The 24,486-nt window shown below is 34.3% G+C and overlaps 3 protein-coding genes across 6 annotated transcripts; all 3 read right to left on the bottom strand.

Annotated features, from left to right (window-relative positions):
• Nucleotides 1-857: 857 nt before the first annotated feature.
• On the bottom strand, nt 858-3,373 carry LOC124845684 (spindle pole body-associated protein). 4 transcript variants are annotated; one of them, XM_088115367.1, is made up of 4 exons: nt 3,047-3,373; nt 2,701-2,842; nt 1,646-1,692; nt 858-1,205 (listed from the first exon to the last, which is right to left on the bottom strand). In XM_088115367.1, the coding sequence occupies exons 1-4, from the start codon at nt 3,310-3,312 to the stop codon at nt 1,190-1,192; spliced, it is 471 nt and encodes a 156-aa protein (XP_087971493.1). In that variant the 5' UTR covers nt 3,313-3,373; the 3' UTR covers nt 858-1,189. The 4 variants fall into 4 exon arrangements, with proteins under 4 accessions (XP_087971493.1, XP_087971495.1, XP_087971494.1 ...); XM_088115369.1 differs by lacking the exon at nt 1,646-1,692 and having other exon boundaries at nt 858-1,237; XM_088115368.1 differs by lacking the exon at nt 1,646-1,692 and having other exon boundaries at nt 858-1,224.
• A 6,772-nt stretch (nt 3,374-10,145) lies between these two features.
• On the bottom strand, nt 10,146-17,543 carry LOC124845680 (F-box protein At4g02760-like). Its single transcript, XM_047322820.2, has 13 exons — nt 16,982-17,543; nt 16,124-16,299; nt 15,455-15,652; nt 15,259-15,369; nt 13,297-13,382; nt 13,101-13,222; nt 12,389-12,453; nt 12,225-12,297; nt 12,086-12,148; nt 11,922-11,986; nt 11,747-11,824; nt 11,363-11,623; nt 10,146-10,766 (listed from the first exon to the last, which is right to left on the bottom strand). Exons 1-12 carry the CDS (start codon nt 17,327-17,329, stop codon nt 11,416-11,418), a joined length of 1,593 nt encoding a protein of 530 aa, XP_047178776.1. The 5' UTR covers nt 17,330-17,543; the 3' UTR covers nt 10,146-10,766; nt 11,363-11,415.
• A 585-nt stretch (nt 17,544-18,128) lies between these two features.
• Nucleotides 18,129-22,351, bottom strand: LOC124845679 (splicing factor Prp18 family protein). Its single transcript, XM_047322818.2, has 2 exons — nt 21,453-22,351; nt 18,129-18,686 (listed from the first exon to the last, which is right to left on the bottom strand). The coding sequence occupies exons 1-2, from the start codon at nt 22,269-22,271 to the stop codon at nt 18,273-18,275; spliced, it is 1,233 nt and encodes a 410-aa protein (XP_047178774.1). The 5' UTR covers nt 22,272-22,351; the 3' UTR covers nt 18,129-18,272.
• Between the last annotated feature and the right edge of the window lie 2,135 nt (nt 22,352-24,486).

Below are 24,486 nucleotides of genomic sequence, written 5' to 3'. Positions count from 1 at the left end.
TTGACTTTCGCCTTGACGTTTAACTTAAACCCTAAGCTTCACATGTTTTCCATTTTCAACGATCACCCAGAAACAAAAGCACGATTTTGACAGTTTTGATGGACTTTCAGTTCCGACGTATAACTTTAAGCTCAGGCTTCAAAGTTTTTATTTTGATTTCCATTTTCAACAACCACCCTAAAGCAACAGCACGACTTTTGACCTTTTGAACAGGACTAAGTTCTTGCTGATAGCTTAACTTTCACAACCTGAAAGGATATTGGCCAGGTTTCCATCAACCTTTTTAGAATCTTTTTCTATTCATACCGGGGAGGAAAAGAATGTGCCAAACTTATTTTATTCTCTCCAAATGGTTAGGGTAAATGTCCTAAATTGAACATATGTGTGCATACATATATTCATTCTAATGTCAAGTGAGGTAAATGACCAAGCTATGAGCCTTTGATATACAAAGGGATAACTTTAATTTCAGTGTTCTGTGTTTGTAATTTTCAACTATTTTGCTTGAAAATTATTTTGCCTTCGACTTAATTGATGGTGATACTTAATGCTCATGATGGTGGACTCTGCAGCAGACTGTTTCGCTATTTTTTCCCTATGAAAAGTCCTTCCCACTTCTTTCGCTTTTAAGCTTTCGTTAGATAAAGAACATCTTACGAAACTTTAATTTGGAAAATTATCCGTCTTTTATTCCTCTTCTAAATTCTGAATATGTCTGAATAAATTATGGACGACTTTTTGTACAATACAAAAGCTAACAACGCATTTTTTAACGATAACTACTGCTTCGTAGCTCTGACCGAAGCTTTTGAAAATATAAATGCTTCTTAGTTGTGACAGAAAGATATTTTCAAAGATTGAAGGAACAATCCTCTAATTCAATTCAACCAAACCAAATCATAAGTTCCATACGCATGCGCGTCCAGTGTGAGAAGACAAGGTCAAATATTTATTATACAGAGTGTTAGGTTTCAAGACTTGTACATCACTCTGTTATCTCCAAGCCAATTGGCAGTAACACAACGACTACTCAGTAATTGAATATACAAATACAAGCAGATACACAGAACAAGAAAAGAAGGCGTAAAAGATGGATACAGCTGGGGTAAGAATAATACGAATCACTGATTCTTCCCTTGACCAAATGTGTCTTCAACACCATTTGTAACTCTTTCTCTGCGCTCAGCAATCATCTCTGAATATGCCTGACAACAAACAAAATTCCTGCTGAAAATTACTGCAAAAGCATTTGAAAACACGAGAACTCAATCTAGATTCTTAATTCTCTTTTAATAAATGTCTTGTTATCGGATAGAATTTAGAGCTATTAATCTTCAATTAAGAACACAACTGAATTCTTTACTTATTTTTAACAGAGTTCTATTTTATTTCTCAACTAACACACAAGAGAGAACCCTCATTTTGACATGAAAAATTGATTCCTTTTTAAAGCTTAAATAACCTGTAGTTGCTTACTTAAGCAACTTATGTAATAAGTCCTTTACTTTACAAACAATCACTTTAAGTGTAATGATAATTTAACAAAAAGAGATGAATTTAACTTCTGAAATAAAAGGGGTATTGAATGTAAGCACATGCATGATTCCACACTCCACATAACTTTCTCAACTGCAAACTCTAATACCATGTAGAACATGTAGTGTGTTTGGATGAGTTTTTCCGTAAGTCCTTCTAGGAAAAAGGAAAATAACAAAAAAATTAGTTCACTTCTCCACAAGCTAAAATTAGCTAGTGTAAAAGTTAAAAAAAAAATAGAAAAGTTATATAGGAAACCTCCTCTATATTAGTTCATGTACAAACTAATTTTAGCCTATAAAATATTCCAATTTGTTTCTTATTTTTCTTTGCAAGAATAAATTTATGGAAAAACTCATCCAAACATGTTCATTTATTGATAATATATCTAATATCATTCTCTCTAGTTTCAAGAAAGACACGAACCATATCAACATCAATTTCTATTAAGGAAACAAGACCTGAACAAATCACTACATAAACCAAAATTGATGCTTCATTCCCTAAGCATGCCGAAAGCCTCTAACTAAAATCTGGCAGGTACCTATGAGGGCGTAAAACGACATGAAATTTTAATCACTACAAGTGCTCCATCAACAAAAGAAAAATTTTAAGGTAATCTCAAATTCCCACTGAATCGAAGATTCATAAGCTCAGACTCTAACGCTAACCACATGTGCACTTTTATGTTAACGCAATATCTAAAGAGCACTTTCAGAAGTTTTGTGAGATGTCACAAGCCTTTTAATTCTTTTATCACACACTAATTCCTTTCAAGTATATGAAAAAGACTACACTGATATTTGCATATATTACATTAACTTTCTTTATTTGTTTAAAAAAAAAAAGAATGCAGTATCCCTTGCAAGAAAACTTCACCTGACGTCAAGCTAATTTAAGGTCTAGATGAAGTTCTTCAAAAACATTTTTGGAAAGAAAATAAAAAGAAAAATTATAATTAATTTCTCCCAATTGTAGAAAAATTCACTTAATGTTGTTTTGTCTTATTTTTCTCCCTGGAAGTAGAAATTACGGTAGAAAAACAAGGTCAAGCATGTGTTCCCTCATAGTTTTATACCCTAAACCAGAATAAGCCCATAAAGAACCATGTTATGAAAAACAAGAGAAAAAGATAAAAAAAGAAATAACGCAGTGCTTACGAACCTTGGGATAAGAATAGAGGAAAATGTACCACCATGCAAATATTAGCGACGATACAAAGGAAGTGACTAAGAGAGAATTCAAAATCAACCAACTAATGGCAATAACTGCAAGCCCCGTGAGCGCTATTGTCCAGGGTTGACACCTAAACAAAATATCAAAAAGGATAAACAATCAACCACCAATGACGAAGTGTCACTAAACACCAAAAAAAATGTTAAATTATGCTTTCAAAATTCCAATATCAATGTACAATTACAACAATTCGGTAGACCAAAATACTTACTTTAAAAAAGAAATTAGGGATTAAAAGGGCATTTTATAGAAATAATTGGAGAAGGTGACCAACCAAGAGGGTTTGGTGTCCCAAACAGAATCGTATTCGAGGGAGAGGTGGTTGAGGTAACCCTCCATGTCGTTGACGACGCCATTTTCGTCGAAGAAAGAAGGGTCTTTGGAGTCGCTGGGATTGATACCAAAGACTACGGTTTTGTTGGGGAACGATGTGTGGAAAGTGAAGGAAGAAGGAAAACGGTGATGCGAAATCAGATTGTGGGTTTGTGTGGGTAGTCTATTGGAGAGTGGAAATGGCAACACCGACATGAGTACTATCATCGTTTCAAGGAACACCAGTTACTACTGTCTGCAACTGCAAACCCTGTAAATAAAAGGACATTGGATTTGCCAATTTATTCAGTTTCTTTTTTTCTTTGGGAATATTATCATTACTATTTTATTTGTACATAGTTTCTAATAAAATTTAATTAATTAAATTATCTTAGAAAGATGTGTTAAAAATATGGAAAATGATACTTGAACAACCATTTTTGACAACATTTAGACACGCGCACACATGTCTAAATTTGAGTGGTCCAGTTGGAAAAATTAAATGAAAATGGACCATTCAAATTTAGACACGTATGCGCGTGTCTAAATGTTGTAAAAAATGGTTGTTCAAGTGTCATTTTCCTAAAAATATATCACAAGTTATACCCATCAAAATCACCTATCTCAATTAATCCTGACTTAGATGCCTATTAAAATAATAATAAAAAGTTAACTAGAAAACCTTTAGCTTGAAAAACACAGCCAGCATCAATAAATGTACTCTTATTTGTTAAGACTTATAAGAAATTCTCAATTAATAAAGAAACTTCAATGCTGTTTTTGAACAATGAGAAATAAAATTATGGATAAATATTTCTTTAGTTTTTTAAACTTTTAATAAAAATTAGAATCAGTTTTTTTTTTTTAAATTTTGATTTAATTTAGTTTCTCAACTTTAAAAATATGTGAATTTAATTTTTTTAACTAAATTTTGTTAAATTTGTTTAATGTTTAAAAAATATTTCAATAGAGTTTTTTATATTATTTGATATATTTTCGTTTTCATGTTAGTTAAAAAATATATTAAATGAATTTAACAAAATTTAGTTAAATAGACTAAATCAATTCTAAAAATGAGAGATTAAATTGATACAAAGCTTTTAAAAAAAAAACTAATTTTATTTTTTACCGAAAATTAATAGAAAAAAACATATTTAGCCTAATAATTATTTGTTGTATCGCAACATGGTAATAAAGCTTAAGATAAAAGTATTTTATTGTGGTGAGATGTCTATATAATCCAATTCACACACATAACTAGAGGGAGATTTTTCTTTATAAATTATTTAATTTTAAAATTGGTAACTAAAAGAATAAAATTAAAAAATCAATGTGTGTATAATTTATATATATATATATATATATATATATATATATATATATAATTATGAATATAATTTTAGATAAAATAAATTTTAGTTATTAAAATAAAAATTAAGATTAAAATTCTTCTCGTATTTATATAAAAATCTATGTTCAATCCTCTTATTTTAAGTTGGGTTTTCAATTTAAAAAATGTGATGTATTTTACTTCATTTTGTTAGTACATAATTGGCACGGTTAACTTAATCTCGTGTGCTGTGTATATGGATATTATTTTTTATACAATAATAAAGTTATTATTATATTTATAAAATTAAATATAAATAATCTTATAATTTTATTATAAATAATTTTTATTTCTTTTGTACATAATTTTTTAATTTAAAAAATAGTTAAGTTTTAAAAAAAAGGTTAAATTAAAAAAAAGTTAAATTTATAAAAACACTCACTTAAAAGATAAAATTGGTAAAATAATTATTTTGATTTAAAAGGTTATTTAAAGGATAAAATTAAAAAAAAAATATGGACACTAAAAAGGAAAGTCTTCTTTATATATAATAAATATAAATATTGTCTTACAATATTAATTAAAAAATTAAGAAAAAAAATTCTTTAATATAAAATCATCATAATTAAGAATTTATTTGTTATATTTTAATTTAAAACACTTAAAACAAAAAATAAGAATAAAAGAGATTAAAAATATTATTTTTTAATTTATCTTCACTATTTATAGAAAATAATTATATTAAAAATATCCAGGTAATTAATGTTATAAGTTCATAGCTACAATATCAATTTTTCAATACAGCTATTAACTACCTACTTTAAATATTGATTTTAATGATTATCAAACTTGAAATAAATAAATAAATTCAGTCTTAGGTCTTTTAATACATTTACAAGTTAATTATTGGATTCAATAAACTCGTATAAATTTTTGTGGATAATAACTTTTCGTGAGTATTTAGTCCTTTTATGTAATATGGAGAACAATTTATTTATTATAATACATGTTTATTTGTTCAATCTCACCAAAAATTTAATGCTTGAAAAAGTTATTTCACATACAAGTTTACAAGTCATTACTTTATATTCGATTTCAGTACTAGATTTGATAACTACATTTTGTTTTTTATTTTTATCAAGATATAATATTTCTTCCAATGAGAATATAATACCTTGTAGTAGAATGTTTATTTATAAGACATCCTGTCTAAATAGTATTACAATATCTAAAAGTTGGGATTTTTTTTTATCTTTATACAATAGACTTTACCCTAGAGTTCTATTTAGGTATCTTAAGATGCAAATGATAACATTCCAACGATTAGTACAAGGATTTTACATAAACTGATTAAAACACTCACCAAAAAATATAGATCAGATTTATTAATAATGAGAAAATTAAATTTCTTATACATCTCTCAAGAACTATATCAAAGAGAGGTTTACCTTGATATGCTATTAATTTTTTATTTGGATCCACAAGGTTATCTATCGATTTACAATCAACCATACTTTTTTCTTTTAATATATCTAAAGCATATTTCTTTTAGCAAATATAATGCATTCATCCACTTCAATGTCTAGAAAATATTTAAGACTTTCAAGATTTTTTTGTTTAAAATTGATTTCATAGGTTTTCTTTTAGTTGGGAGATTATAATGACATTATTTTCTATAATAATTATGTCACAATTAAGTAAACACATTTTACAAGTGAGATATTGTTGTATAAAAGCTGACAAAATCACGAGCAGTATTTCCTGAGGCGTGTAGATTCACTGTTCTTAAGGACTTATCTGCGGTGTATTGCGCAAGTTCCCCAGGATACAACAGGAACTTTCCAGAATATCTCTGAGGATCTCAGAACTAGCAAGGATATCTAAAAAGAGTATAAAATAAACTCATAATAATTTTAGAAGAGGAAAAGAAGAAAGGAGAAGAAAGGATAAGGAGAGAAGACTACTTTTGGTGTGTATTTAGAATGGAGGAAAAACTCTCTTTTTATAGAGCTAGAAAAGAAAAGAATAAAATCAATAAAAGACAATAAAAGCCATTAAATATTTTACCGTTGGAGCACTTAATAAAATGAATTTAAATGTTATTGGCAATTAAAGTTTTGAACGTTGTAATCCAATGTTTTTCTTTTGCAATAATCTAACATTATTACAACAATCCCCCACTTATTGCAAAAAAAAAAATAAGAAACTTTTATTCTAGGTTTCAAAGGATGTAATGCATCGGAGTTGGTATAGCAATCTATATGAACCAATATTAGATTTAGAAACTTAACACACAGTATAGTTGGTATAGCAAGCTATATGAACCAAAGACACTTGACGTGTGTTAGAGGTTTATCAATCACAATACACCCCCACAATCCTTGTTGTTATCGCTGTGTTGTGCTTAATAGGCCATGCACATGCCCGGTATTCATGAGTGCTCTAGAGATCATGCCAAGATCTCATGCAAGCGGCCCCACTTGACACTCATATAGGTGATTTCATCAAGTGTATGCTGCAAATCATACACCACCCAAAAGGGATATGAAAATCATTAAAACTGTTTTAAGATAAAATTCTATCACCATATAGAATTTTAATGACAAAGTTTAGTCTCTCAATAATGCAGTCTCTAGCACTTTCACACACACCATAGGAAGGGAAATAATTGATTAAAATCAATTTAGTGCTATCAGAACTAACAAAGGTTAGGTTACCATCACTTGTTTGTTTGCAAGTGGCTTAAGTCTCATTCCCCTCGATGTTTCTAATATCATTTGTCTTTCCAGGGGTTTTGTTAGAGGATCTGCTAGATTCCGTTTTGACTTCACATAATCAATGGAAATAGTTCCACTCTTTAGCAGCTGCTTCACCAAATTGTGTCTCAATTGAATATGTCTATTCTTTACATTGTAATTCTTGTTTTTAGCTATAGCTATTGCCGACTGGAAATCACAGTGTATTGATACCGATGGGGTTGGTTTCATTCCTAGTGGAATGTTTGCTAAGAAGTTATTCAACCACTCAGCCTCACTACCAGCCATCTCAAGAGCGACAAACTCATATTCCATTATTGATCTTGCAATAATACTTTGCCTGGCTGATCTCCATGTAATCACACCACCCCCAAGTGTGAATACATAACCACTAGTGGATTTTGTCTCAGCTGAATCAGATATTCAGTTAGCATCACTATACCCTTCTAGTATAGCGGGAAATCCACTATATTCAATGGCATAATCCATTGAACCTCTTAAGTATCTCATAAGCCTAGCAAGTGCATCCCAATGTTCCTGATTTGGACATTGAGTATACCTACTCAGTCTACCTACTGCATAAGCCATATCAGGTCTAGAAAAGCTCATCAAGTGCAGTAAGCTCCCAATTATCTGGGCATACTGAGACTGAGATAATGATTCTCCTTTATTTTTCATTAATTTAGAATTAGCATCATAAGGGATACTCACTGGTTTGAGGTTATAAAACCTAAACTTCTTAAGAAGTTTCCCAATATATTGTTCTTGAGATAGTAATATACTATCTCCCTTCCTTATGATTCTAATACCTAAAATCACATTGGCTTCACCCATGTCTTTCATTTCAAATTTTGATCCTAGAAACAATTTATTTCTTGCGACAATCTCATTGTGTGTACCAAAATTTAACATGTCATCCACATACAAACATATAATGACACAATCACCATTTTCAAATTTAGATTACTATCGATATCATTAGGTGAAAAGCCAAAATTTATTTTTTCGAGTAATTAAGTAAAATTACCTACACCCCCACAATTTTAAAATATTTAAGATTGGTAAACAAGAAAATACCTGGTTGTGCTTTTTTCTTTGTAGGTAAAGTATACGAAAATTTAATCAAGTACCTCATCTTCTTCGTCCTCATCCGCGGTCCTTACAAATGCGATCAGAAGCCATCGTTGCTGCAAGCACCTTGGCAGGCTCTGGAAGTTATGAGTTTCGCAAATATCTTCTGAGTTCTGAAAACAAAGTTTTGATCCTCCGGGATTGAGTTGTTGATGTCAGCCATAAGTCTTTAAGATTGTTGTATAAAAGCCGACAAAATCACGAGCAGTATTTCCTGAGGCGTGTAGATTCACTATCTTTAAGGACTTAGCCGCGGTGTATTACGTAAGTCCCCCAAGATACAACAGGAACTTCCCAGAATATCTCTGAGGATCTCAGAACTAGCAAGGATCCAAAAGAGTATAAAATAAATCCAGAATAATTTTAGAAGAAGAAAAGAGAAGGAGAGAAGACTGCTTTTGATGTGTATTTGGAATGGGGGGAAAGCTCTCTATTTATAGAGCTAGGAAAGAATAAAATCAATAAAAAACAATAAAATCCATTAAATATTTTACCGTTGGAGCACTTAATAAAATGAATTTAAACGTTATTGGTAATTAAAGTTTTGAACGTTGCAATCCAACGTTTTTCTTTTTGCAATAATCTAACATTGTTACAACAGATATAACGATAAAAAATTACCTCAGTGCATTTCATTCTAAAAGTTTGAACAATGTCTCTAAATCAAACATGAGGAGATTACTTGAAACTATAGAAAGACATGTATAGCTTGTATAAATCTTAACAGTTTTTGAAGTAATCATCATCATGATAAACCTCATTTGATGTATCATCTTGCATTAGGTTCATAGGTTATTGAACTCACTCAATTGTTGGTTTGCTTACTTATCTTTAACCAACAAATTGTTCTTAAATGACAAATGTTACAGATGAAGATCTTTAAGTCGACTTTAAAATATCAAAATTTGTGTCATGTTCTTGAGTTGATTCATTTACTAACTAACTTTAATCAAACTCAATTTTTTTATCGTGACTTCCTTATATCAAGAATTTCCTTTCCAAAAAGGTGATCTTCTTACCACAAATACTTCAAGATTAGGAGGTTGGTAAAAATAATATCTCATTATCTTTTAAAGAAAACCAATGAATTTAAATTATCAACTTGTTTCAAGATTTTATCAAGTTATATTATATTTTCACAAGAATAACAATCACATACAACATACCTTTATGTGTTTGATATTTGACTTATTCTTTGCATATCTCACAAGATGTTGGTAGTGCAAGTAAGTTGTTACTTTTAAAACATATTCCTATAAGTTTAATACAAGATCAACAAACCTTATCATAGATCTTATCATACCTAGTGAGGTTTGATTCCTTCTTTCAAAAAATGGCATTCACTTTAATTTTGTCAACATTGATTTTGTAGTATTTGGGTTTGGTCACACTACCCTTTTCCCCAAAACATTTCTTTGAGGTATTCCGACTACCATGACAATATTTTTTTTTTGTTTACAATGGTATTTGTTTGGTTCCCATAATCAATTAGGATATCCATATATATATATATATATATATTCATCTCACATTATTGTCATTAATTACAAGTCTTCTATTTATGTTTGTATCATATACATTCTTCAAAAGAAACATTATACCACAAGCTTTTTGTGCCAGACGAATCTTATTAGCATCTATGAATTAAATTTGATACCCTTCCATGTAGCATAAAATTAAATTAAAATATATATATCTCATGATAAAATTAATTATGTAGGTGCAGAAAGCAAAAGGCAAGTTTGAAATGTAAAACAAACTCGATGTTTTTTTAATACCCAAAACGGCTCAATTAACTCCCGCCAAGCCGAAATATTGCAACGCGAATAATTCCAAAGTCGAGATCGGAGAACTTTAAATTACATAAAATATTTGCCCCTCAGGTATATAGGTCCACGGGAACTTCCAATAATTGTCATATTTGGGAGTGGGCAGGGAAGAATATTACAATTCCATAATTTGTGTACTGCACGAAATGCGTGCGAGTTATACATTTTTTCAGGGATGTCACCTCTCATGAATAGGAATGTGCTTGATCAACTGGCCATGTTCATTCATGATATAGAGCACCATCATCTCCTATTACCGATCACTATTAGAAAGTAAACAAATAAGTGTTTACTTAATTTTATTTGCGTATTAACTAAAAGGGGTACAAAATACATAATTGAAGACGTCTTCTACATTAGAACCAAAAATAAATTCCAGCACTACATGGATTGATGCCGAGGAAAAATAACCTCTTTTTTGGGAAGCCCGTGGAATGAAGCAGCAATATATTGACAATATTGCAAATATGGAAACAAATGCCAACTTTAAAACAACAACCAGCCTCCAATTGTCCTCCAGATTGAAAATTCCACAATAAAGAACATCAATTAGGGAGAAGGACAAATTGAAAGTTGAAAAATCCAGATCCGTCGTTGACACTCATCCTGTGGCATCGTTCTTCCCCACAGCTCCCCCTTAGTCCATAAATTCGAATCCCAATGTTAGGAAACGCCAAGAGGCGGACAAAGCTAATGAAATGGGTCCAACAAGAATTGAATTTAGAAAGATAACAAACAATAGGCACTAACTTCCAAAACATCAAATTGTAACAAACTTTTTGTACACACAAATTATTAGGTATCTCAATTTCCTGGGAATTCTAGTCCTAGACAACAGAACTTGTCACGTGACAATTACCAAAACATCATACTGCGTAAGCTTTCGAAGTTGTTCTCAGTGCATAATTGTGGAATGTCAAAACCTAAAAGCAAGCTAATCTACTCTTGTAAGTGCTTCTACTAAAAGGTAAAGCAAGTATCTTGAGGACACCGGAAGGAACATTTATCACCCCCAATTAAATATTTCAAATTCCTTCAAAAAACAAGAATGAAACAATTTTTTTATTCATCATATATCAATTAATACTATCTAGTTTTGTTTTCTGCAACAATGTCCTCAAGGCACCTGTAACGTTTGCCTTTATGCATTAGAAATCCACTAGTAACACACCACTCCAACACACATGGGTGCACACACACACACACACACGGGGAGAGAGAGAGAGAGGTACCAAGTTCACCAGATTGTTGTCCTTCTTGAATGATGCCTCACCACGAGGATTCCCTAGAGGGACAAAAAGTCAATCTCATCTGAGCTTTCCTCGTATATCACGTAGTTGGCATCTTGACCATCCTCATTGCCACTTCCCTGATCACTATTGTAGCTGCTTTCAGATGTACTCATAAAAATTGATCCATCTGACGTGTGGCTACTCAATTGTGAGGGCAGACTTATCTCACTATTCATATCAGCATCAAATGTCTCCATATAACTGCGGGACAATCAGAAAACACAAAACTGGTGCCGATTATAGAATGAAATAAAAAAATCCCTCCACTTGCAATAAATTAAGGGCACCAGAATCCAAAAATACTTAAACTGAAAACTATCTAACCTTCCTTCTGCTGATGGATATTCAGCCACCAGACACATATCAGGCCTCGTTTCCAAAACCTCTTTTATAGGCATAATACTGGAACGCAACCCCAAGTTTGTAAATAAATAACGAATAAAAAAGGTCATTTAAAAGGTCAAAGTAATTCATGGAACTCATATGTGCTAACCATTACCTAGAGTTGTAGCACCTGTGATACCAATCAGCCTCAGATGCTAAACCTTCCCTATTGGATATATCCTGTTTAAAGGTAAATGTGACAACACGAATCAAAATTTATTCAAACTGAAACATCACTCTTATTTTATAAGAAGCTAAAACTTATTTCTATATACCCACAAGATGTACAAGAAATTTGAAATCTCCAGCAAGAATTGCAGTCAACAGCCTCGCGACTTCCATCTGCACATGAAGTATTAATGTTTCTGAGGCATGTGAATAAAAAGAGAAAAAGGTAGAAATGTATTACAGACATTACCTCTTTGAGATGCATGCAATCCCTTAAAATTAAGACCTCAAGAAAATTTCCCCCATTGCAGCTTCCAAGGTTTCTGAAAAATAAAGGTTTTAGTACTTTTAATCAATCTTCTAGATGGACAGAATGTAACAGACTCTTGCAAAGCCTTGTTAGAAACAACTGACCTTAAGAAGTTACCAGTGATTGAATAAGACGTTGAAAAGTCAACATACTTCAATTTCCTAAATCCCTGCACATTCAGTTTAGAATTAGTAACTGTGACGACATACCGCTTTTCTTTAACTTCCATGAAAAGGAAAAGTTAGGATAATGTTATTTAATTTAAAATTAATTGTCCAAAATTCAAAAACAAAAATGGTAGCTTCAAATCACACATCAATAAAATATTCATATAATCCTGCCGCCATTTTTCCCTATAGTTATCAAAATGACTACCAATATGTAGCGCCTAATATTGCAAAATTATTATTCAGAAAACCAAATTTTCTCACCAGAGTTGATAATTACAATGAAATAGATAGACTTAAGCTCATACATATTGCAAAATATCAACATATACTCAATGCTACATGATAAAAGATAAGATACAGGCCGCAAAAGTTCACAAAAATACCTCTAACTTCGGCACAAAATAACTTTTGGGTGTAAAAAGTGCAGACAAGAAAAAGTCAAGTCTACAATTTCCAACAAAAGTAAAATGCAGAAATTGAATATACAAAAGATAGAGTTAAACATGAATCTTCTAATGAATAAAATTAATAAAAAATTACTGGGTTAACAAGAATAAATGGGAACACACAGGACAGTGTAAAATATGCTAAAAATAAGAACTTCAAACTTAGTACATTAAAAATTGCAACTTTCCTGAAAACATACCTTAACCAATACACGAACTTTGCAATCATGTAGCTTAAACCCTCTAAGGGATAAAGAAGTTAGATGAGGACAATTGTTTACTAGCTCAAAACAGGTTTGTGCTTTCAAGCTGTCATCTCTACCTGAAAATCAAAAAGAGATAAGTAGAGATATAAAAAGTCTTAAAAGGTAACATATAGCTGAGAAAGTAAGTTACCTGTTTTAGAAGACTCAAAAAACAAGCGTTCTATCAAGTGGCAGTTTGCACTTACTGACATTAATGTTTGCCTCAGCTCAACATGGCTAGCATGTCAGGAAAAAAAGAAATGGATCATTAACAAACACTATATAGAAATGACCTTCTCTTTCAAATGAAACAAATTAGTGATAAAAGACAGACAGATATACACATTAAATGCTTATCGCATGTTCACACCAGAGTCTAAAACAATAAAATCGACCAAGTTTGTAGTCAGACTTACAGCACAAAGTATTCCCATCCTAACTATGGCAGATGGAATTTAATATATTACATATTCCACATCACAAGAAATTAAATTTGAGTGCCATAATCTTCATGTTTAAGGAATTTCAAAAGGTTCATGTGATTTTTGGGACTCTAGAAGTAGTACAGAAAATTGATGAGAAATTATGGGACTCTAGGAGTAATACGGAATAATTCCTTCACAGAATTATTGGAAAAAAATTGAAATTTTGATTGGTCTCTAGGCACAACAAGGCTTTGAAAAGAAATTCTTAAAAAATAGATTTAAACCTAACTCAACCCCACAAAATCAGCTTACAAGGTGAACTTTGCACCATTTATACACTACAATTTGGCCACATCTCTAGTTGATGTGGATCTCTAATACACTCCATCACTGCAAGGACTGGAAATCCTGTGGGACTAGATATTTGTGGGTGCTCTCATAGCAAGTAATATGATAGGCCTAACAAAATATGTAGGAGAATATCTGGGGTAGTTTATTGGGAAGGAATGAAGAAAGATTCCAGCAGTTCATAGTCAAATGTAAAGTACACAAGGGAAATAAGAATCAAAATCAGTACCCCACCAGTCTCCTGCACTGTTTCCTATTCAGACCCAAATGTAGAGTGACATCTCCATGCTTTAGGTCATCCTTTCCAATCAAAAGAGAAACCCCAGATTTTTATATCTGAAATAGTAAAGTACCAATTGTTCTCTAGTTCCATTATATCAAACAGGGACGGACAAATCTTGCTCAGGCCTTTCTATTTTCAAAATTATTAAAACGAGTTGGAACTAAACTCAAGAACAGCTATGCTTGCTTAGTCTCCTTAAGGAGATAAATAGAGGTTTGGATTTTTGAGGTACTTCACAACGTATAAGCAGTGGCCACAATCATTCAGTTGGAATGAATGTAGGTTAAATACAAATGATGCCTTTAGAGATTTGTATGGAAGGAAACCAGCCTTGCTTTTTATAGGGAGCACATTCCCCTCAAACATGGAAATGTAAACCAGCTCTCTAGACTCTGCTACAAGGGACTCAATTTTGGATGAATTGAAACATAATGAACACCAAGCTAATGTTACACTACACTGCTACAAGGATAACATCAAGCTCTGCACGGCATATTGTTGCACTGCCAAAGAAAGAGAAAAGCTGTCAATCAATGGACCATATCACACGATCCTCTATTTCATCTCATTTTGTTGAACAAGACCGTATCAGGCTCATACAATCCTCTGCCATTGCCCAAAGTACTGACAGACAATTGGCAAATGCAGACAAAACCTAAGGATTTTTTTAAATTGTGACACACTGCTCATGTGGAAGACGAGTAGCTCGTACATGACCTACATAAGAATTCTTCATAGTGTACCACTATCTACCTATAGGTCACTTCAAAGGTCTACTGAAAGTGTCTCTCACTGTCTTCTAATCATTTTTTGTTCTAACTCTGGTCAAATTCAACCAGAATACCCAGCATGAATATGGCATATCGCAGATGGAATTTAAAATAGTACATACACTATATTGTAAGGAAGTGCACTGATCATAGAAAAAGAGATCCATTTTCTTCATATTTAACACATTTTAACCAATAACATTCTCATATGCATCATCCACCAGCAGTGAGAAAATGCTTATAACAAAAAGAAGAGAAAGAACAAGAGTTGAAGGAAATAGACTTACAGCCCAACAATTTCCAAATCAAGGAGAGATGGGCATGCAGACAATGCTGCACCAAGGGATGCATTATCCATTCTCTCAATATTATACAAGTGTAACTTTCTTAAAAGAGCCCTACAAATACAAAATATAACAGCCCATATAAAATCGATCACCTGAACACACTGAATACTTAATAAGTCCATGAAAAAAAAAATACCCTGGGGTACCACCGTCACCACTTAAAGGGCTTAAGCAGCATCTTGTGAGAATGGATGACTCCCTCCCTTGTCGAGACCTCTTATCATTCCATGAAAAGTTTGATACTTCTACAATAGCATTTCTAATGGTACAAACAAATGGTGGACAAGATCCAAGTGAAGTAGTAGCGCCAGGGACAACGCCAAGCTTAAGAGACCTTATTAACAGAAATTATAATATGTGAGAATATAATAACACAAGATAGATCATTGTAATGCAGGACCAAGAAGTTAACACAAGGTAAAATAATGAGAACGGTTATGCTTTATGGTTGAAAGCTAACAAAGTTTACAATGTAAAAATTCACTTAAAATGATGAAACTAGTGCACAAGTTCTAATAGGAGCTGATAAAAGATGAGAGGCATTAATGAAATGTAAGCACCAAAGCAGATGAGCCAGACCAGCCAAACAAATAAGCAATATGCAACTAAATAGCGCCCCTACCCTTTCCTTTTTTTTCCTTTTACCAATATGAGTAAAGGTGAAGTACAGTAGGGAAATGATCAGCCAAAGTAGGCGATTCATTTTGCACTGTCACAAAGTATTCACCAAAACCACCGGTTGGCAGCAAAATGAAGTTTCCTCCGGAGCAAAAAGTATATATAGCACAGAAAAGACATTTCAAACCTTAGTGCCTTTCCAGCTCGCTGAATCATCGTGGCAACTACTGCATTGTTAACCTTCGGAACAAGTGTTGTCAAATCAAGATTTGTATAGCACAGAGGATCTTTGGCACATTTGCTAAACATTGAACAAGTAGCTGATGCATAGCACAGGCTCTGGGTATCAAGCATTGAGAACACCTGTGTATTGGACCCAAAATCAGTACTCAGAGAACTTACCAATTACTTCATGAACACATTCAAAACTCTTAGAAATTGGTCTTAGGACTCAACACTATAAATCAGCTTCTAAAATGAGGACTGTCCAAAAATTTATAAGCTCTCGTTAAGCCGATCTCTCAGTATGAGACTAATACTACCCAATTATGCTGCAATTCGCAACCCCAAACAGACCACTACTATGATGAGTTAGGGGTAACCGAAATTAAAGTGACTTTCCAACAAAACAATGATTAGTTTCAATAATAATTGAAATTTTGGCCGTTATCTCGTGCTACATGTTCCTCCCCAGGTACTTTTTATGCATAATCCTCGTATTCATATACTCAGAAAACTCGGATCCAATTATATTCAGGAAAAATCATTTCCACTCTAACTACACATATATAAATAAATATAAAGAAAAAGCTTCCCTACGAGAAAGGGGGCGGGGGGGAAATAACGAAAATCAGCACTCTTTAGCAACACATCTACCAACTTAATCAATAAGCATACCGACACGAAAGGTAAAACAAAAATCAACAGAAAGGGAAACAGAGGACCGGTAGTAACATTTAGGTGTAGCACAGCATGATTACATCAATACTGAAATAAAAAGAAAAGGAAAAGGAACTCCGGAAGAGGGAAGGGAAGCGAAAGTGACCTTGATGGTGAGGTCGGGAGGGAGGGGCCAGGCGAGGGAATTGTGGTTGGAAGCGCGTTTCCTAGAGGAGTGTTTGGCGGCGTCAAGAAGGAGAGAACCCATTTTGAGGGCGCGATCGATAAGATCGGAGTCAGAGGAGACAGATTGGAGAAGCCTCTCAAAGGAGAGATCGAGGGAGAGAGAAGGGAGGTCGGAGAGGGAGAGAAACGCGTCCAGAAGACGCTCCACATCGCTCAGGTTCTCCACTCTAGGGTTTTGCGACGGACACGGACGCTTCGCCATTGACGACGTAGACGACGACGACGCCGCTGATGACGCACTCACACTGTGAAGGACAACGGAATCCATACCCAGGACCGAGAGTGAGTGAGTGAGTGAGTGAGTGAGTGAGTGGTGAGTGGTTTGGTTTGGTTTCTTCACATTCACACGACCCTCACCCTCTCTGATTCCGTGCCTATGGCTATGTACCGCAGATAGATCCTATGCGTTTCAGTGCCGGTGCCTGTCGCCTTAGCGCCACGTGGATCATCACATGGCTCACGACCCTCCATCTGTTCTAGACCATTATTTTTAAATTCTTTTTTCTTATATTACCTTTTCCTCTCCTTTGTTAGTTCTTTCTCGGACAAGCCTTTTTTATTTTGTTATTTACCCCTCTCCTTCGACATGACATATAATCCACGTCACTTCGCTCCCATTGTTTACTACCCATGCCCAATCAGAATTAATTCTTGGTTACGCACCTCCTAATCAAACTCTGACAGGTGCACATTATACAAAAGTGAACGTACTATTATTTTTTTCTTTTTATTACGTCTACAATCTTCTGTGCTTCCTGACAACTGTTTAAAAAAAGACACTAGTTTAAAATTTATAATTTTGTACAAACGCCAAATTGATTCCGTCATTCTTCTATGCTACTCAAAAACCAATTGGCTGCTCGAAAAGAAATAATAAAAATACACTTTTAATTATTCTATGCGATACTACTTAATAATTTAGTCTCTGCTTTTTCATAATAACTATCCAAATAAATGAATTAATCTTCCAGACAAATAAAAACTATTTATTAACTAGATTCAAGCCGCAGACCTGAAAACGCTACCAAGAGGAAGAATAAGCATCCCAACGGCTATGCTCGTTGATATAGTTAAAAAACGCTGATTTAATAAAATACTAACATCTGAATTTTTACATGTTTCATAACACACCGATTGTACAAAGTAAAGTAGCAATTGGACATAGATAGTATACATCATATGAATATGTCGTTTTAGAAAGCATGGTTTAACTAGCTGTCTCTAGGAGCAGGCATTATCCTAAACCTTTCCTCATATGTTTGGTTGACCCCACTAAATCTCTCTTCTGCTAGAAGTGACTGTAAATCACTGCCATTTGCCAAACTGTTAAACTCAACTGCTTTAGACGGCAATGTCGGATAACGCCGTTGGCAAAATGTCATTAACCTCTTCACTGATTGCAGGTACTTGCGAGTGGTCTCGTCATTCATGATGTGAGCAACACTGTTAGTGTAGATCTTTTCACGGGCAGATCTTTCATGAATACCAACCATAGTGACTCCAATAGGCCAGGGTGCATTCCCGATGGCCAGCTTGATATAATGGTCCATTGCAGCCAGATAATCTCGCTTCATACAGCATTCAACCACCACCAACAGCGCCTGTCGAATGTCATCAGGAAGAACCTGAAAATACACCGCATTCATTCCATTAGTTAAATACTTCAGAAAATATGCAGCACTGACTCATGCTTATCAACAAAAAAATTTATGATTACTGTTCAATCAATATGCATTACTTAAACAGTATGTACTGGTAAGATAAGGAACGTAGACCTCAAAGATATGCTAAATATTCAACGGTTATAGCCATGCTCAGTAAATCCTTTTATTCTCTAATGCAACGGAGAACCAATAGAGGAGACCACTTACAATCTATATCGTTCTAGAAAGGACACAAGCATTGTAAAGTGAAAGTCAATTATATCTCACTTGCCCTGTCAATATTGGGTGCTTCGTAAACTTGCACTGTGCAAAATGGCAAACAATATTACAGAAATTCTGTTTGGGCCTCTTAGAATAAATAGTCTTAAATAGAATTTTTTGTAAAGGTGTTGTGTTTTATGATATACCTAGTTCCTAGATATATCTTTTCATATTTTCTACTTTTCCCTCTCATACATTGTATCTTATGTATCCCAAGTTATTATAATATGAATTTCTAAAAGAGGGAAAGTCACTCTCAAATTTACTCTAATTCCTTTGTATTTATCTCAAGTTGGCATCAGAGTGGATCAATCACGCTTTGCCTTCGTCTGCTTAGCAAAGGAATTGTCATTTAGTCACTCACCTTCCCCCACTGCCGTTTCTCTCTCTTGAAACCCTAGGTTGCCTTTTGTTCTTTCTCCGTGGACTAGGCCCCTGCCTCTACCTTGTTCAACACGTCTTCAAGGACTACGTCCTCTTTTTCCAAGCCCCTTCCATAACTCTAGAGAAATTAAATAAAATACCTACTTATCTCAGTTTGCCTTTGGTTCCTTGGCAAGGTTTCCATGATCATTTAGGAGATGGGAATTCAGCACCACTCGATCAAATTCAACAGTGGAAAAAAAATTGATAAAATTGATTTCCAGCTTTGTTCTCCACTTTGGCAATCAGTAGAGCCTAATATTTTGAGCGCTCTTAGATCCTTCAAAACGTGTAATTCCTTTGGAAAAAAGGCCCACAATATTTTCACAGACGGTATCCAGCTAATAGATCCGGGAACATTATGTTGGAAACGCCTCCCAATAGATCCAGGAAACTTTTACCGTGTGATCTTGTTGAGGTTTCTTCCCTTGGTTATATATTATATACCTTAATCTAAAGATGTTTCTGCGGCGTGCAGCTAATCAAAAGTCTATGACTCGTGTACACTGTTACTTACAAGACAACTTACCATTTTTAGGATCAGATTAAGCATCATCCTATACAATGACTAAGATTAAGCACAATATCATTTTTCAGAACTAACCATATTATAATCAAGCTAAAAGGTTGGCTAAACTATGACCGTTAAAGTTTCACAACATGATTGCTGAGAGAAGGGAAGCGTGGGATAATAAACTGATATGCAGTTTCGTTAACATTTCTGATCTACAAATTTTGTACCTCGGCATGAATAACTACACCTGCACAACCAATTTTTGTACCACATTACCTCTCCCAATTTCAAGTTTTCAACAATAACAAACATCCTTAAGATGGCTACATTAATCTATCAAGCTCGTTAGATTACTCCTTGGAGAATGTTTGGATCGGATTATTTTGGGGAAAATAAATTTTTCTCGTATGAGCTTCTTTGAAAAAATATTTTTGGGGAAAAATATAGACTATTTCCTTAAAAAAAGCTGTTCAAACATGCACCAAACATGCTTATAATTGATACATAAAAGATTTATCAATTCTAAGAAGTAGTGAACTATATTTATTTTCCACTACTTAGCACCCCAAGTAGCCATATTCATCACGAAATCTCCAAAATTATTATGCTGGACAGTAATATAATGATGTCCAGAAAATGAAAGAAGATGGTGAAATTAAATTATATTGGTAGACAAAGAACATAAATAATTAGTTCAAAATTAACAGTGTATGAAGTAGGAAATCTAAAGAAAAAAGAAAGAATGGAATGCAGGAAAAAGAAGAGCTCTGTAAGATGTGAGAGAAAGAATTCAAACAGAGGCAACTGTCACAGCAACCTTAACTGCAGTTACTCCTCGCCAGTCTAATTGCAGCCTAGAGGGGTTGATATCCCTAATAGACTATAACTATGATCTAACTTGTGCCTATAATGTTTGGTACAGTCTTCATCTTACAAGAATTAGGAACCCGACCCAATTTAAGAAAAGAGTGGAACGATCAAGGAAGAAGAGTGTCAAATCCTATTATGTTTCTGGAGCTAAAAAGACAATAGAAAATAGGGGAGAAATCAGAATTTTACCCAAAATAAAATCTTAACATTGTTTCAGATTAAAAATTGGGGTTTTGAAACCTACACCACCCAAAACATAGCTCACAAAAATATGCTATTTGAGCCATTATTTGAATCCTTTAGCAGCCTAGGGCCACTAGGCCATTGTAGCGCCACTGCTACTGTGCAGCCCTCGGAATGGCATTACACTCCTACCAGTCATACAGTCCAACCAATACAAAATCATAGTAGAAACGATAATACCACCATGCTCTCTCCTACACCTAGGTTACATGTATATACTTCACCGATGACATGATGACAATAGCATACTTTCGGTCTCTCTTCATTGAAACTATACTTCAGAAAGTTCTATTTAGTGGATTTATTCTGCCAAACATTTAACAGTTAACAATATAATCCAATCACAAAACGATGACCAATGATCGCCAGTCAACAAAGTCCAAAGCATACAAAAGCCATGAAAAGAGAAAACTCACCTTCTTCCTACAAAACTTGAACAGCGGATTCAAGTAACGCGCACACTGCTTAAACGTAGCAACCATGGACTTCCCCTTAGCCGTGCGCTTCTCCGACTCAGGCTTCTCGTGCAACTCCTGCTTCCACTCGTTCAGGAGCTTCTTAAAAAACACCAGAATCTTATCCTCGTCGCACAGCTCCTCAAAATTCGCCTTCATACGCTTCAAATCTTTATCGGCATCAGCGCCGCTAGAGCCTCCCTCGCTCAAGTCGTCGTCGCCACCTCCACCCTCTCGGTCCTCGGTGGCACCGTCGTCGGGCTTCTGGCGCTTCCTCTCGCCCATGATCCCGGTCTTCTGGCGCTTCCGGAGCTCAGCAATGTCGCGCAGGAAGTCGTTGGTCTGCCCCTCGGTCATGTCGCTGTCCACCTCAAACACGCCAGCCTTGAGAACGTGCTTCAGGCGGTCCAGCCTGGCATCGTCGTCCTCCCCGAAGAGCGTGACTGGCTGCTTCAGGAAGCGGAGGCGGCGGATGACCTCAGGTTTCGGGAGGACGAGGTTGTCGATGTTTTGTTCGTCAGTAAGGGAGGTGGAGGCGGCAGCGACGGCAGATGAGGATGATGCGGAGGCGGTGTTCGAGGAGGTGGGGGCGGCGGTAGCGGGGTCGGAGGACGTTGCTTGGCGCTTTTGCGACTTCGCTTCCAATTCGCGCTTCTCTTTCTCGCGGAGTTTTTGGATTTCCTTCTGTTGGATCTCGGAGCGCTTGAAGAATCTCTTGCCGCCGGTGTCTTGTGCCAGAGATTGACGCTTCTTTAGAAGCTCTTGCTTCAGAAGATCCATCTAGGGTTTGCCGGTGGTGGAGAGTCCTTTGGATTAAAATCGAAAACTCTTAGGCTTTGTAGTTGTTTTGCAGGGATTTGGGGGAGATTTGGTTTTTGTAGGGATTTGGAGGAGATGATTTGAATAGATTGAAGTGATTTGAGAGTAATTTTTTTAATGTTTTTTTTAGTAGATTTGTGGGTAATTGAGACTAGATTTGAAAGTAAAGTTTGTCAGAATTAATGTAGTATTTGATTGATGTGACAGATTTAAAAAATTAGTTTAATTGGTAGAAATTAAAGATTATTAAAATGTCCCTAGTTATTAAAGTAATATAAAATGTTATTTGTTAATGTTATATTTAATTGTAAAAATGTTTATAAAAAGTAAAAAATTAAAAATAATCATTAAAAATAATTTTTAAAAAGTAAAGAATTATAATTTAGTAAAATAAATTTATTTTTAAATGTAGTATTTGTTTGTAATATAATTTACTATGTAAATTAATATAAATTAAAAAAATTATATGTATTACGAAAAACACCCAGATAAGTCAATTTACAATTTAAAGCATCAAAATAAACTTTTAAAAGTTAATGGGATAGACTAAAAATAAAAAAATAAATAAATTAAAGGAGTAAAAATGTAAAATATTTAATAGATTTTATGGTAAAAAAAACTAGATCCACGATTTAAAAATTAGTGATTCATATTTATTTAATTATACTAAACTTTGTTTGAAAAAATAAAAAAATCAACCTCCTTTAATACGAATAATAAAATGGAGTTTATATATGAAACGGTGATGTCGTGGTAGAATATCCGCGTCCTCTGAGCAAGCAAGTAGGCAAACAAGCGAGTGCAGAAAAAAAAACCCTAAAACCCGAATCAAAGAGCAATTGGACCATCACTTTGGCATTGGGTGAAGTGAGAAGCATGATCAATGGGTGCGAGTCAAAAGCTCCAGGGAGAGATAGATCGTGTTCTCAATGCGGTTTGTCGAGGCTTTGCTGTATTGGCGAAAGTCGTTTTGGGGACGTTTTCACGCTAGTTGTCGGAGTAGTTCTTGAACGAGTGGAGTACACCGAGTCGACTCGTCCCGTAGTCGGAGAAGTTTCTGTTGTTGTAGACAGCAAATTTGGCGTCTCTACTTATGCGTTCGGAAGAGAAAGGGAGAGATTTGGAATAATAGAGCAAGTGCGCGGCGGAGCAGAAGTCTGGGAGGTGCACGGAGAGGGTGTTGTCAGCGGCAAGCTTGGCGAAGGTGGCGGTTTCTGCGGCGGTGAGTGGAGAACGCATTAACCATAACTGAATACAACACATTTTTCAAAGCTGGAACCGAAGAGAAGAACGTAGAACCGAATACATTCTTCTCTGCAATTTCTTGAAAGAGTGGAAAAACCGAATACAACTCCATCTTCATTTTTTTCTCACCACTGGAACCGGTTACCAGATTTGTGGAACCGAATGCACGCCCATGAACCACCTCTTCTTCAAGCGCAGCTGCTTCAGTAAACTCCATCTTTATCCATCAAGTTGTCCTCAACACCAAGCTGCAATCAACCCTATTCATTTTCTTCTCAACCACATCCAACCACCTCCGATCAACTCCCTTGCTACACACCGAACAATACACGCTTCTTCCTTCCTTCGCGATATTTAACATAATCACGAGGGCATACACGTAATTTTGGAACAAATCAGCGCAAATCTCCTCGTATCAGCGAGATGGAAAAAATAACCCCATCTCGCAAATCACTGCATTTCGTCGCTCGCAAATCCACCCAAACGAACACTTTCGCTGCGCAAATCATCGCTCTCTTTTCTCGTTACACAGTGTTTCACCCTCAAACGAACACAGCGTTACAGGAGAACCCGACGAACTTTAATGCAATCGTTTTCCTAATAAAATATTTAGAGATTTGAAAATTCTATTATATTCTCCATATATTACGAAATATTTTTAAAATTTATAAATAATATCTTATGCTACAATGTATAGTTTCTTTCATATATTTTTTAAATATTATAAGATGTCTCCAAAATATTTATAAATTAATATTTTATTCTATAAAAAATTATTATTATATTGTTAAGATGTTAGGATATAACGATTAGATTTTAAAAAATTATTTAATATTTTTAAGATATTATGATATAATAATTGTTTTTAAAATATAATAATATAATATATTAAGAATTTTTTATTGAAATAAAATACAGATAAATAAGAAGA

Source organism: Vigna umbellata, chromosome 5, assembly GCF_029865625.1.
Source record: "Vigna umbellata cultivar VRB3 chromosome 5, Vumbellata_1.0, whole genome shotgun sequence".
Taxonomy (NCBI): domain Eukaryota; kingdom Viridiplantae; phylum Streptophyta; class Magnoliopsida; order Fabales; family Fabaceae; genus Vigna; species Vigna umbellata.
Note: the sequence above shows the minus strand (reverse complement) of the source record. Positions and strands in the feature narration are given on the sequence as shown.